Consider the following 11,485-nt stretch of genomic DNA (forward strand, 5'->3'; position numbering starts at 1 on the left):
TGGAGGTGAAATGTAAAAACTCTCGCGTGCTGCGTGATGACGGCGTGCGTTAAAAAACTCACGTCAGTCGAAATCAATACGGAGCCTTCCACTGTGGCGTCTCGCAGAACTTATATGTATCCTTGAATAGTTGCGCCCCACAAACCATACCGTACTGCAATTAGATTGGTTTGGTTTATTGGGGTTTAACGTCCCAAAGCGACTCAGGCTATGAGAAACGCCGTAGTGAAGGTGTTCTGTAACGTGCACTGACATCGCACAGTACACGGGCCTCTAGAATTTCGCCTCCATCGAAATTCGACCGCCGCGGCGGGGATCGAAGCCGCGTCTTTCGGGTCAGCAGCCGAGCGGCGTAACTGCTGAGCCGGCGTTTCCTCAGAGCCGAAAACTGCAAAAAAAAAAAATCTATGGGAACACTCAGTTACATTACGTGTGGGGAATCATTAGTCTCAACGAATTTTATGACAGACTACAACGCCGGTTTTTTTTTTGTGTGATGAGCCTTGCAACGAAAACAATCAAGTACCCCCGACCTTGAACCATCCCCTGGCTCGAAGACGCAGTGCTATGGATATGCCTCCCGTCCATCACCCTCACTTCAGAGCGCACACTCCCCAAGCCCACGTCACTTCCGTCGCCCCAGCACTCCGGCCAAACAGTCTCACTGAAGAGCACGTGAGCACAAGTAGTTTGGTTTTCGATTTACAGTGACTCCGGCGTGTGCGTTTTTCTCGGGCAACGCCTATCGAACAGCAGTCGGCGTAGAAGAGTCGAATTTCGCAAACGGGTGAGACGGGAGCCTGTACGTATCCGGTGCAGGCTATTAGCGGCAGCAATGTGCGTCGGAATGCTGCGCAAATCTCGGTGCGCTATCCTTCCCGTACAAGTTTATCTGACCCGCGCTGTATCTTATCTGGGGCCGCCAGCTGAGCGCAGTTTGCGCACGCACCCTACAGACACCTCTTGTGTAGCGTCGATCGGTGTCACCCGCGCCAGCGGTAAGGATCGGTTCGCGCGCCTCGGTCTTCTCCGAGCCCCGATGGCGTCCAGCAACGGACCCAAACTTACCCGCAGACTCGAGTCCCTCGAGGTTCCCCGAGAACTGCGCGCGCTGAACCGGAAGCGGCTGTGCGACCGCCTGCTAAGCTCCCCGCGATGCACTAAGGGCTGCTTCGTGGTTCTCCAGGGCAGTGAGTATACGGGTGACTGGGACGACTATGGCGAGGAAATGTTTTACCAGGACCCCGATTTCTACTGGGCTTTCGGCGTCGACGAGCCGAGGTTCTTCGGAGCCATCGACCTGGCTCACGGCCACGCGTACCTCTTCATGCCGCGGCAGCCGTCCGGTCACGAAGTCTGGATGGGTCACTCTCCGACGCCCGAGGACGTTCGTGCTCGTTATGGCGTCGACGAGGTCTTCTACGCGGACACGATGGCCAACGACTTGCGGGCCATGGGCGCCCGCACTCTGCTCACGCTGCGCGATCGTAGCGCCGCCAGCGCCTGGACGAGCGAAGAAACGAGGTTCCCCGGCATGGAGGGCTTCAAGGTGAATGGAGCGGCACTATTGGTCGCCGTAAGCGAGCTCCGCAGTTTCCAGACGCCGCTGGAGAGGCAAGTGCTACGCTTCCCGTCGACCCACTTAGAACAGCCGCGTTCCAGGTGTCTACCAGACGAAGTGCGGGTAGTGAGTGAGTTCTTCTTTATCCGGGACTTGTACGGGGGCGGTGCAGGCAGGCACGGGTTGTTCGAGAGTATCTGCCTCAGCGACAGAGGATCCGGCACCCCGCGCCCAAGCAGCGTCGAGGAGTGGACTTCCGACGAGGAGCACGAGCCTGTCTACTGGTACAAGTCGCTAGTGAGGTACTCGCTCCCGTTCAGACCGCCTGTGACGACGCCGGACGGGGAAGGCGTGGTGAAGGCCGTAATAGCAGCCAGCGCGGCAGTGTTAAGTGAGGTCCTACCGGGTGCCTCCTGGGACAACCTGCAGCGCCTCGCCGAGCGCCGCATCCTGGAAGGCCTGCGTTCCATGGGCCTGCTCAAGGGTGACGTGGACGCCATGATGGAAGTCCGCCTGGGCGCCATCTTTATGCCGCATGGCCTGGGACGAGTGAAAGACGTGGTGACAGAAGAAAGCCATGCTATGATGTCTGCACCGAGGTTCGTCAGTACGGCGCGGACTCTGCAGCCGGGAATGTGGCTCGTAGTTGAGCCCGGCTGCCACTTCATTCGTGGCTTGATTGACGAAGCCCTGCGGTCGCCCAAGCTGTCCCCGTTCCTCGTGCCCGATGTGCTCGCCCGATTCCGCAGTTTTGGGGGCTTCACCATCGAGGACACTGTAATCGTCACGGCCGATGGCCACGAGATGAACGATAAAAAGCGTCTCACAGTCATGGATTATGAGGAGCGCTTCAAAAAGGCACCGAAGTGTGGATGCCTTCTCCACAAAGCCCTTCATGCAGTGATTTTGGAACACATAGCTTTACACCGCAACATGTTTAGTAGGGAAGCGGAACAGCAGGCTGCCGCGCTACGCGAAAAGTTCCCGGAACTTGTTGCTTTTCTCGAATTTATGGGATGCACAATGTGACACTACACTGATGATAACCGCTGTGTACTGGATGATGCGAAGAAGAAATAATATGAGGTAAATGGAGGGTATGCTGTTGGAAATCGGTTCTTTGATACACACACTATCTACATACTATGAACATACTATCTTCATCGTCCTACTACTCGCCGTGGTGCTGTTGCCCTCTTACTTCATGAACGTTTTCATGCACAGCTTCTTGATCGTGTCTCGCTTACAAGGCAAGATTTGGAAATGCGTTCTGTGCGCGTACACAGCACTATTTTGTCTCTGTGCTACATGCCTCTAAATAGGAACATTGCTGATTTCTTAGCGTTTTATGATTAATTTCTTGCTTTTGTGTTGAAAACAACTAATGCCTAGTTGCCGGTGGTGATGTCAATATTGATATTAACAATATCAATAAAACAGCGCGGCAGTTTTGTGATATCATAGCATCGAATTGGTGTAATATCAAAATAATTACCAACCTACTGGAATAACTTTATAATGTAAGTCTGTACCCGACTTTTTATCATCAATTCTTTAACATCCAACATTTCATCCGGTGTGATATCCACCTGTATAAGTGACCATCTCCCCGTATTTATGCATATTGAGACATCATAATTTGAAAATAACAATATAGTTTACCAAAATATTAGCAACACAACCCTCAATGCATTTAGGAAAGCGATAACAGAAGTGCACTGGAGGAATCGGGTTGGGTAATGAAGAGATGCCAATAAGCTTACAACATCTTTATGAATATCTTTTAACAGTGGTATTTGATCTATTTTCCAGTAAGAAAACGGAAATCAAGTCGTAAGATACGGAAATCATGGATAACACGAGAACTCTACTAGGAAATCAAAACAAGAGACAAAATGTACAGAAAGTTCCTTAATACCCATAAGCTGGAAGATCATCTTGTATATAAGAAATATCGCAACAAACTCGCTAAAGAACTGCTATTTGCGAGAACTGAGTATCACCATGCTCTTCTAGATGCTAAATATTGTCGATACGATTTATTATGGACTCACCTGAACTCGCTATTACGAAGAACAAATTCGCTTGAGATGCCGAGAAACTTGCATGTTAATGGACAGGAGCTTTCAGACAAAGACCTTGCGGATCCATTTATTGACTCCTTTACCAATATGGCAATGACTAGTTCCTCATCAGACGCTTTCGACTATATTCCAACTAAAAATGATAAATTAATACCTCTGGAACCATTAAATGAGCAGGAGGTATTAGCAACCGTCAGCAAGTTGAAAAATAGTGCCAGTGGTGATATTAATGGTTTCCAGATACGGCCGGTAAGATATGTCTCTCATGTTATCGCGATTGTACTTTCAGAAATATTCAACGCATGTTTAGAGATCGCTGTTTTCGCATTCTAGGTGTAAATAGCTAGAGTAACTGTCGTGCATAAAAAATGAAGATAGAAATGAACTAAGAAACTACAGACCTATTTCCATACTGCCTGTCTTCTCAAAGATCTTTGAAAAAATTCTTCATTCTAGAATATCCAAGTTTACTACGAAACATAATTTGCTGACAGAGTATCAGTTCGGTTTTATAAAAAAAAAACAAATCGACAGACTTAGCTTTATGTCCTACAACAGTTTGAAAAAAAAAATAATTGTGCTTGGCTTGTGTGTGGACTTTTCAAAGGCCATGGACTTGGTGAGTCATAATATAATGTCAACAAACTGGAACTTTATGGCATACGTGGTATAGCATCCATGTTAATAAAATCTTAATTATCAAACTGGCAACAAATAGTATACAGCGCAGATAAATGATAAAAAAATCTGACATGAATACTTTGCATTGTGGTGTACCTGAGGGAAGTATATTAGGGTCCTTGTTTTTACATTATGCATTACTGACGCTGTAAATATTAACCCTGAAGCAAAATTTGTAATTTACGCAGATGACACAACATATGTTTTGCAGGAGGCGCTATATCTCTTCTCGCTTCAAAGTGTAATAGCACTATTAAAATGCTGCAAAGATGTTCGTCATCAAATGCCATGTGTATAAATGAGAAAAAAAAACTAAAGCAGTGATCTTCAGGCAGAAAAACAAGTTACTGACAGTATGCGACGATATTATAATGAATTCACGTAAGATATAACAAGTCGACAGTTATAAATGCCTTCGTGTGATATTCTCGTTTAATAGGACTTGGGAACAAGATATCCTGTATGTAACGAAGAAACTGGCGCAAATAACTGGTATTTGTTGATACATATAAAAATGATCTTAGGTAGCACACTTTTCTGCTCGAACCTTAATTATTGTAATTTAGTTTGGTGAACAGCCTGTTTCTCGAACTTGCAGCACATTCACTTTTTGCAGAAGAAGTGCATCCGGCACATCTGCCATAAACCATATGGATGAACTACCAGGAATCTTTTCTGTCAGTCTCATTGTTAGACGTTATTTATGGCGTTTTTCTGTCAGTCTCACATAATAAGATGTTACACCATAAATAACATCTAACCTTTTTACCCGCCGCGGTGGCTCATTGATAAGGCGCTCGTCTAGCAAGCCCGAGTACCCGGGATCGAACCCGACCGCGGAGGCCGCGTTTCGATGGAGGCGAAACGCAAGAGGCGCCCGTGTGCTGTGCGATGTCAGTGCACGTTAAAGATTTTCAGGTAAAGATCCCCAGGTACGTTAAAGATCCCCGCCACGCCTACTCCAGCCACATTACCCGCTGACACCAGGACCTGCAACCCGGCACCAGAGTCTCAGAGTGGGTCTCAGGCTGACGACTCGTCGGCAGACATGGACTTCACGGCGTCCCCGGTAGACGACACTCCATCCCCGGAAATCGACTGGAGCACCATCGGTGCCAGCCGGATGCTTGCTTCCGCCACCCGACCCCGCTCCCAGCTCATCACTGTTGGCATCCAACTCCCTCCTGGTACCCTCAATCCCAAGCTGCCTCTCTACGACGTGCTCGCCGCAGTCACCTCCGCTGCACAACTTTCCTCCAAGACCAGTGCAGACATCACCCTTCAGGCCAAGCCAGCCCAAAGCCTTGTGTTTTAAAAAACTCATTCTGCTCTCACCGCGCACCTCCTACTTTCTATCACGCACCTTCACCTTTACGGTAAGCCTGTCAGCATCAAAACTTATGTCCCTCATCCTCCCATCTCATGCCTCGGCGTCATCCATAACGTCGTGGGCCATTTCACTCCTGATGACCTCATGCATGATCTCGAATCATTCAAAACAGATATTCTCGCTGCTCGCATGATGGGATCCACTCAATCAGTGCTCATAACTTTCGCTGGTACCGTCATCCCGCACTTTGTATATTTCAAACACGTTGCCTTCCGGTGCCGTCCTCATAAACCTAAGCCTCCCACCTGCACTCGTTGTCTCACTCTAGGACACCGCGCCCACCAATTCCCCCATCACCACCGTTTAAAAGGATCTATAAACGATGCGCAGCACAGCGTTCCGGCCAAGTGCCGTCGCTATGTTGCTCCTCTACCCGCTGACGCTTCCGCTTATGTGTGCGCCCAGCCCTGGTGCATTCATTGCCAGGTACACATACACCCCTCCATCGACCCCACTTGCCCCTTCCTCCTTGCTAAACAACGCGAGTGTGCCAAAGGTGCGTACCTCCGACGCCTAGCTTTGCGCCGGGCCACTCAACCCACCCCCCTCCTCCTCCTCTAATCATGAACCTCCATCAGCTCCGATCACGTCACCCCCAGGCTCCTATGCCGCCATAGTTAAAGGATCCTCGGTGCCAGCGTCCCTCTCTCCCCCTACACCACCCTCTCTATCCTTGACTGACGAGAGCCGCTCCTTCGACCTCCGGCTCGCAATGCTGGAACGCCAGCAGCGAGAGCAGCACCGCATTTCCCACGATCCACAACAGCAGATACATGCCTTGACTCAAACCCTCCAGACAACCACCTCCTCTCTTACCTCCCAGCTTAGCAAGCTAAATGAGTACCTTGCAACGTTCACCACTCCACCACTCCTTCCTCCAGCGCCCAGGCCGCCCCTTTGGCTGACCTTGTCGAAACCATCACACAGGCACATCACACTTGCTTGGTTCAGCTGGAAACTTCGGTTCTCCAAATTCTTACCACCCTCCAAGCACAATCAAAGCAATTAGAAACCTTCACATCTATGCTCCAATCCGTCCATGAGTCACTGCCCCCGGCAAAAAAGAAGGAACGCGTACCATCACAAGCCTCTACCTCTCCACTATCATAATGGCGTTTGGCGAGGACCTCGAGATTGTGCAGTAGAACTGCCGAAATCTTTGCCACAATAAGATCCCCCTCCACCATTATCCACTCACCCGCCCCTCCCTGCCTCATTTTCTCCTTCTCCAGGAGACCCGGAAAGCCCGCACTGTCCCAGGCTACCGCGCCTACCATGCCACTACAGCCACACCACTTACGTCTATTTATGTACGCAGTGACGTGCTCGTAGAGCCAGCTGACATCCCCTCCACCCTCCTTAAATATTTAGTTGGTGTTGTTTATTGCCACCCTTCTTCCCGCATGTCACTCGTCCTTTTGTCTTTTTACAACCCCCCCTGTCACTTCCTCTTTATTCTCTGGTCTTGGCAAATTCCTTCACTCTCTTCCTTTTACCTCCCATCTGCTCTTTGGTGGTGACTTTAATGCCCCTCACACACTCTGGGGCTACCCACAAACCCTCAAACCGGGCTGCCTCCTCCATTGTCTGGCCCAGGAACGCCACCTCACCCTCCTTATTACTCCTGGCTCCCCTACTCGAGCGGGCACTGCCTCACAACGCCCCACGACACCCGACCTCACCTTCTCTCGGGGTTCACTTTCCTTTCACTGGCAGGTGACAGCTGAAACTCTTCTCAGTGACCACTTTCTTATCCATATTACCACCTCTCTTTCCCACATCCCTCGCTGTCATCCGGTTAATCACACTGACTGGCATGCTTTTCGCACTAATCTCGCCTCCGACTCCTTTCAATCCTACGACGACTGGACGTCGCGCATCTCTGCAGCGCTTACGTCCAGTAGCCGTCGCGTTCGCTCTCGTCACCCAATCCCAGACCCAGATCCTCACCTTCTCCGTTTATGGCGTTGCCGTAAACGTCTTCAACGCTCCTTTCGCTCCCAACCCCACAATGCCGAACTTTCCTCCCGGATCACTGCTCTGCGGGCCGAGATCGTCGCCCACTGCGCCTCCCTCGAGCACTCTCGTTGGAGTGCTCTTTGTGATGGCCTTGACTGCATTGCACTCGCGATCCGCATGGTCTCTACATAGAGAGAGAGAGAGAGAAAAGGACGGAAAGGCAGGGAGGTTAACCAGGCGATGCCCAGTTGGCTACCCTACACTTGGGGAGGGGAACAAAGGGAAAAAAAGGAAAAAGAGCGGCAAAGAAATGAGTCTGTCAAGTGTCCATCGACCACTATGTCACAGGGACAGAGGGCGTGCACTGAAAACTTAGATTATAGGCGGGAATGCAACCCCGAGTCCCTTAGGAAATTCAGGAGCGCTTTCACCGCTTTCCGTTGTCTGGAAGGTTGTGTCCAATGCCCCAGAACGTTAGACTCTGTTAAAGGACGCGAGTCCAAGCGGAGCAGAGAAGCAACTAGGCAACCGCGCTCTCGCTCAAAACGAGGGCAGTCACAGAGGAGGTGGCTGATCTTCTCGTCACAACCACACTGGCCACACGCAGGAGAGTCAGCCATTGAAATGAGATGGGAATAGGCGTTTGTGAACGCCACTACCAGCCACAGGCGGCACAACAGCGTAGTATCACTGCGGGGGAGGCCGAATGGTATATGATGTTGGAGCAAGAGGTTGAAGTGATGCGAGCGGGGTGTCCAACCTCCAGGGGCAGACCACGACGTTACAATCAGGTTTCGGGCGAGCAGTTGAAGGTGCCTTGCTGCGTCAGCTCTTGTCAGTGGTATGCGGACAGTGTTGGTTGTCTCGTGAGCCGATCGAGCAGCATCGTCAGCTAAGGCGTTACCAACAATGCCGCTATGGCCTGGTACCCACTGGAAGATGATTTCATGGTCTTGTTCGATTGCCTGGTGATGCAGATATAATCCCTCCTTGGCACTAAGCCTGCCCTTGCTCCCACTCTAGCTAAAGCCCTTACTCAGGGGACTCCCTCCGAAGTTTTTGATCAACTCGCCTCTATCTACCTCCCGCCCCCTCTGGCACCCTCCTACCCGGTGTACTCAGGTCGACCTAACCCCGATCTTGACCTCTCCTTCACTCTCCGGGAGCACGAATCTGCTCTGGCTGCTAATGCTACACGCTCGGCTCCCGGTGAGGATGCCATTACATACACCACACTTCGTAACCTTCCTGACTGTGCCAAAGAATTCCTCCTTCAAACCTACAATGAGGCCTGGGAGACCGGCTTCTTGGCGAGCTTCTGGACATCCTCCCTTATTTTTATGATTCCTAAGCCGGGCAAACCTCCCTCTCTCGCCAACCTCCGCTCAATCTCCCTGACGTCGTGCGTTGGTAGGACCCTTGAGCGAATGGCTCTGACTCGCCTCTCTAATTTTCTTGAGGCACGGGAGTTCTTCCCCCATTCTCTCATTGGCTTCCGACGCCGCGTCTGTGCACAGGACATGTTTCTGATTCTCCAGCAAACGTTCCTGTCCCCTATATCCACTCAAATTCACGCACTTGTGACCGTCGATGTTCGCAAGGCCTTTAACGATGTTTGCCACGATCACATCCTTTCTCAACTCGCCTCTTTGGACTGTGGCTCCCGCATGTACTCTTATATCCGCTCATTCCTGTCTAAACGTGTGGCTCGCTTTCGAGTAGACACCCACTTGTCGGACCCACACCACCTCACCAGTGGCACTCCTCAAGGTGCTGTTCTCTCTCCTACCCTTTTCAATCTTGCTATGGCCCCTCTCGCCTCCCAGCAAGCTGAAATTCCCGACCTTCATCATATATTTTACGCCGATGACATCACTCTTTGGTGTTTATCTGGCTCTCCCGGTCACGTACAGGACACCCTGCAACGTGGCCTAGATGTCATCGACTCCTTTCTCACCACCGCTGGCCTCTCTCCTGCTCCTGAGAAATCCGAGCTTCTCCTTCTCAACCATTCCTCCTACCAGCGCTCGCACAACCACTTCGTTTCTCTCCACCTTTCTGGCTCTCCCATTCCTGTCGTCACACAGTGCAAAGTTCTTGGCTTCCCTTTGCATGCGGCCAGGAATGTGCAAGCCCTCCACCGCGCTGTCACCACCTGCCACTCCGTAACTCACCTCCTGCGGCGCGTGGTCATTCGACGCTCAGGTCTCCACGAGGCTCACGCGTGCCGAGTTGCCCACGCGCTGGCCCTCAACAAGGTCTTGTACTTTGCACCCTACGCTTCCTTCACTCAGACTCAACTTAACTCTCTCGAGATTGCCCTTGTGGGCCTCTACAAGGCAGCTCTCAACCTCCCTATCACTACCTCTACCGCTAAGCTCTTTGCCACAGGCGTCTTCCATCCTCTTCGTTCTCTTCTCAGTCTCCATCGTGACTCGCAGCTTGCCCGGCTTTCCCTTACCCGTCAGGGTCAGTGGTTATTGACTCAAGCGGGTATCTCGCACATTCAAATCTTCCCGGTTACCACTCCTCCCAATCTTCGTATCCTTCCCCTCCCGACCAACATGTCCCCCGTCCTGCACGCCGGCCGTCGTCATGCGGCCGCGCAGCACCATTCCCCTCGCTTTGATATCCAGGGTGTAGCCTTCACGGATGCCTCCATCGTGGCTCCTCGAGGTTCCTGCGGCTACGCCCTGTACCATCCACACCTCCCTGCTCCTGAAACCCACACCAGTGGGCCGTATCTACACCCTCCAGACGCATTGTCCCTCGAGGTCCTCGCCATTGCGCATGCCCTCCAGTAATTTGCCCTCCTTCCCTCTCTCCAAGAGCACACAGTCTATTCAGACTCACAAGCTGCTATACACCACATACAGAAACGCACCCTGACCCCTTCTCTCCAACAGGAAGTCGAACGAGAGGTCTCCGCACTGCAGCCTTCCATCGTTTTCCCCCGCTGGGTCCCTGGGCCTTCAGGGATTGACGGCAATGAGCTGGCCCATCAGCTCGCCCGCGACACACCTTTCCGGGCAGCGTTGATCCCCTGGCCCAAGCCCTCGGAGGACGTGGGAGACTCACCCTTCGCCGCACCATAAAAGAGGTCTACCTCGAGCTCCGCCTCGACAAACGCCTTTACCCTCCCCCTCATCCATAGCTCACGGTGCCGCAGTCTCGCCTTCTTCGGCACATCCAAATGAATGCAGTTATCCCCCGGTCTTGCCTCTTCATCGCTATCGGTCGGACCCTTCGTGTCCCAACTGCCCCTGTATCTATGCGGACCTGGCCCATTGCCTCTTCTATTGCCCGGCTGCTCAGCAGTCGGGTTCCTAACCCCCACCGTCTCTATACATCACCACCTGGCTTGACTGGCTTGGCGCTGAAGGGGAAGAAGAACAGCGACTTCTGGTCGCCCAGGTGGTCGACATGCTGGGACTATAAATTATGATCGAATAAAGGTCTTTTACTACTACTACTACTCAGTGTTTTGCTTCCCTAGGTCGCCGTCACGTCTGGCGAGGATATTACTCAGCTAGGTTGAAGATAAAAGCTGAAGACGATGATGTGCAATGCACTGCGCGAAAGTGTGTTGGTGTTCAACACAAGGCGTGGCCGGCTGCGGCGATAGCATAGTCCATTTCAGCGGAGATGGACTATACTATCGCCGCAACCGATCACGCCTCGTGTTGAGCACCAACGCACTAAAAAAAATTAGCGAAGACACTTTGGAAATTCTAAAGTGTGCTTGGCGAAAGCCTTGTGGTCAACCCACCGCCGCTTTCCCGAACCGCTTGGCGCGTGGCGAGCTTCCCG

The 11,485-nt window shown here is 51.7% G+C and overlaps 1 protein-coding gene and 1 pseudogene across 1 annotated transcript; both read left to right on the forward strand.

Annotated features, from left to right (window-relative positions):
* Nucleotides 1-966: 966 nt before the first annotated feature.
* On the forward strand, nt 967-3,032 carry LOC149362218 (xaa-Pro dipeptidase-like). Its single transcript, XM_089569664.1, has one exon. It carries the CDS (start codon nt 1,040-1,042, stop codon nt 2,588-2,590), a length of 1,551 nt encoding a protein of 516 aa, XP_089425790.1. The 5' UTR covers nt 967-1,039; the 3' UTR covers nt 2,591-3,032.
* Nucleotides 3,033-9,015: 5,983 nt separating this feature from the next.
* Nucleotides 9,016-11,113, forward strand: LOC149362219 (uncharacterized; annotated as a pseudogene).
* Nucleotides 11,114-11,485: the final 372 nt, after the last annotated feature.

This window comes from Amblyomma mixtum, chromosome 2 (assembly GCF_055824585.1).
Source record: "Amblyomma mixtum isolate Tamu chromosome 2, ASM5582458v1, whole genome shotgun sequence".
Classification (NCBI taxonomy): Eukaryota; Metazoa; Arthropoda; class Arachnida; order Ixodida; family Ixodidae; genus Amblyomma; species Amblyomma mixtum.

Coding starts and splice junctions, on each gene's coding strand:
- LOC149362218 (XM_089569664.1), top strand. CDS start 1,040: ATGGCGTCCAGCAACGGACCCAAACTTACCCGCAGACTCGAGTCCCTC.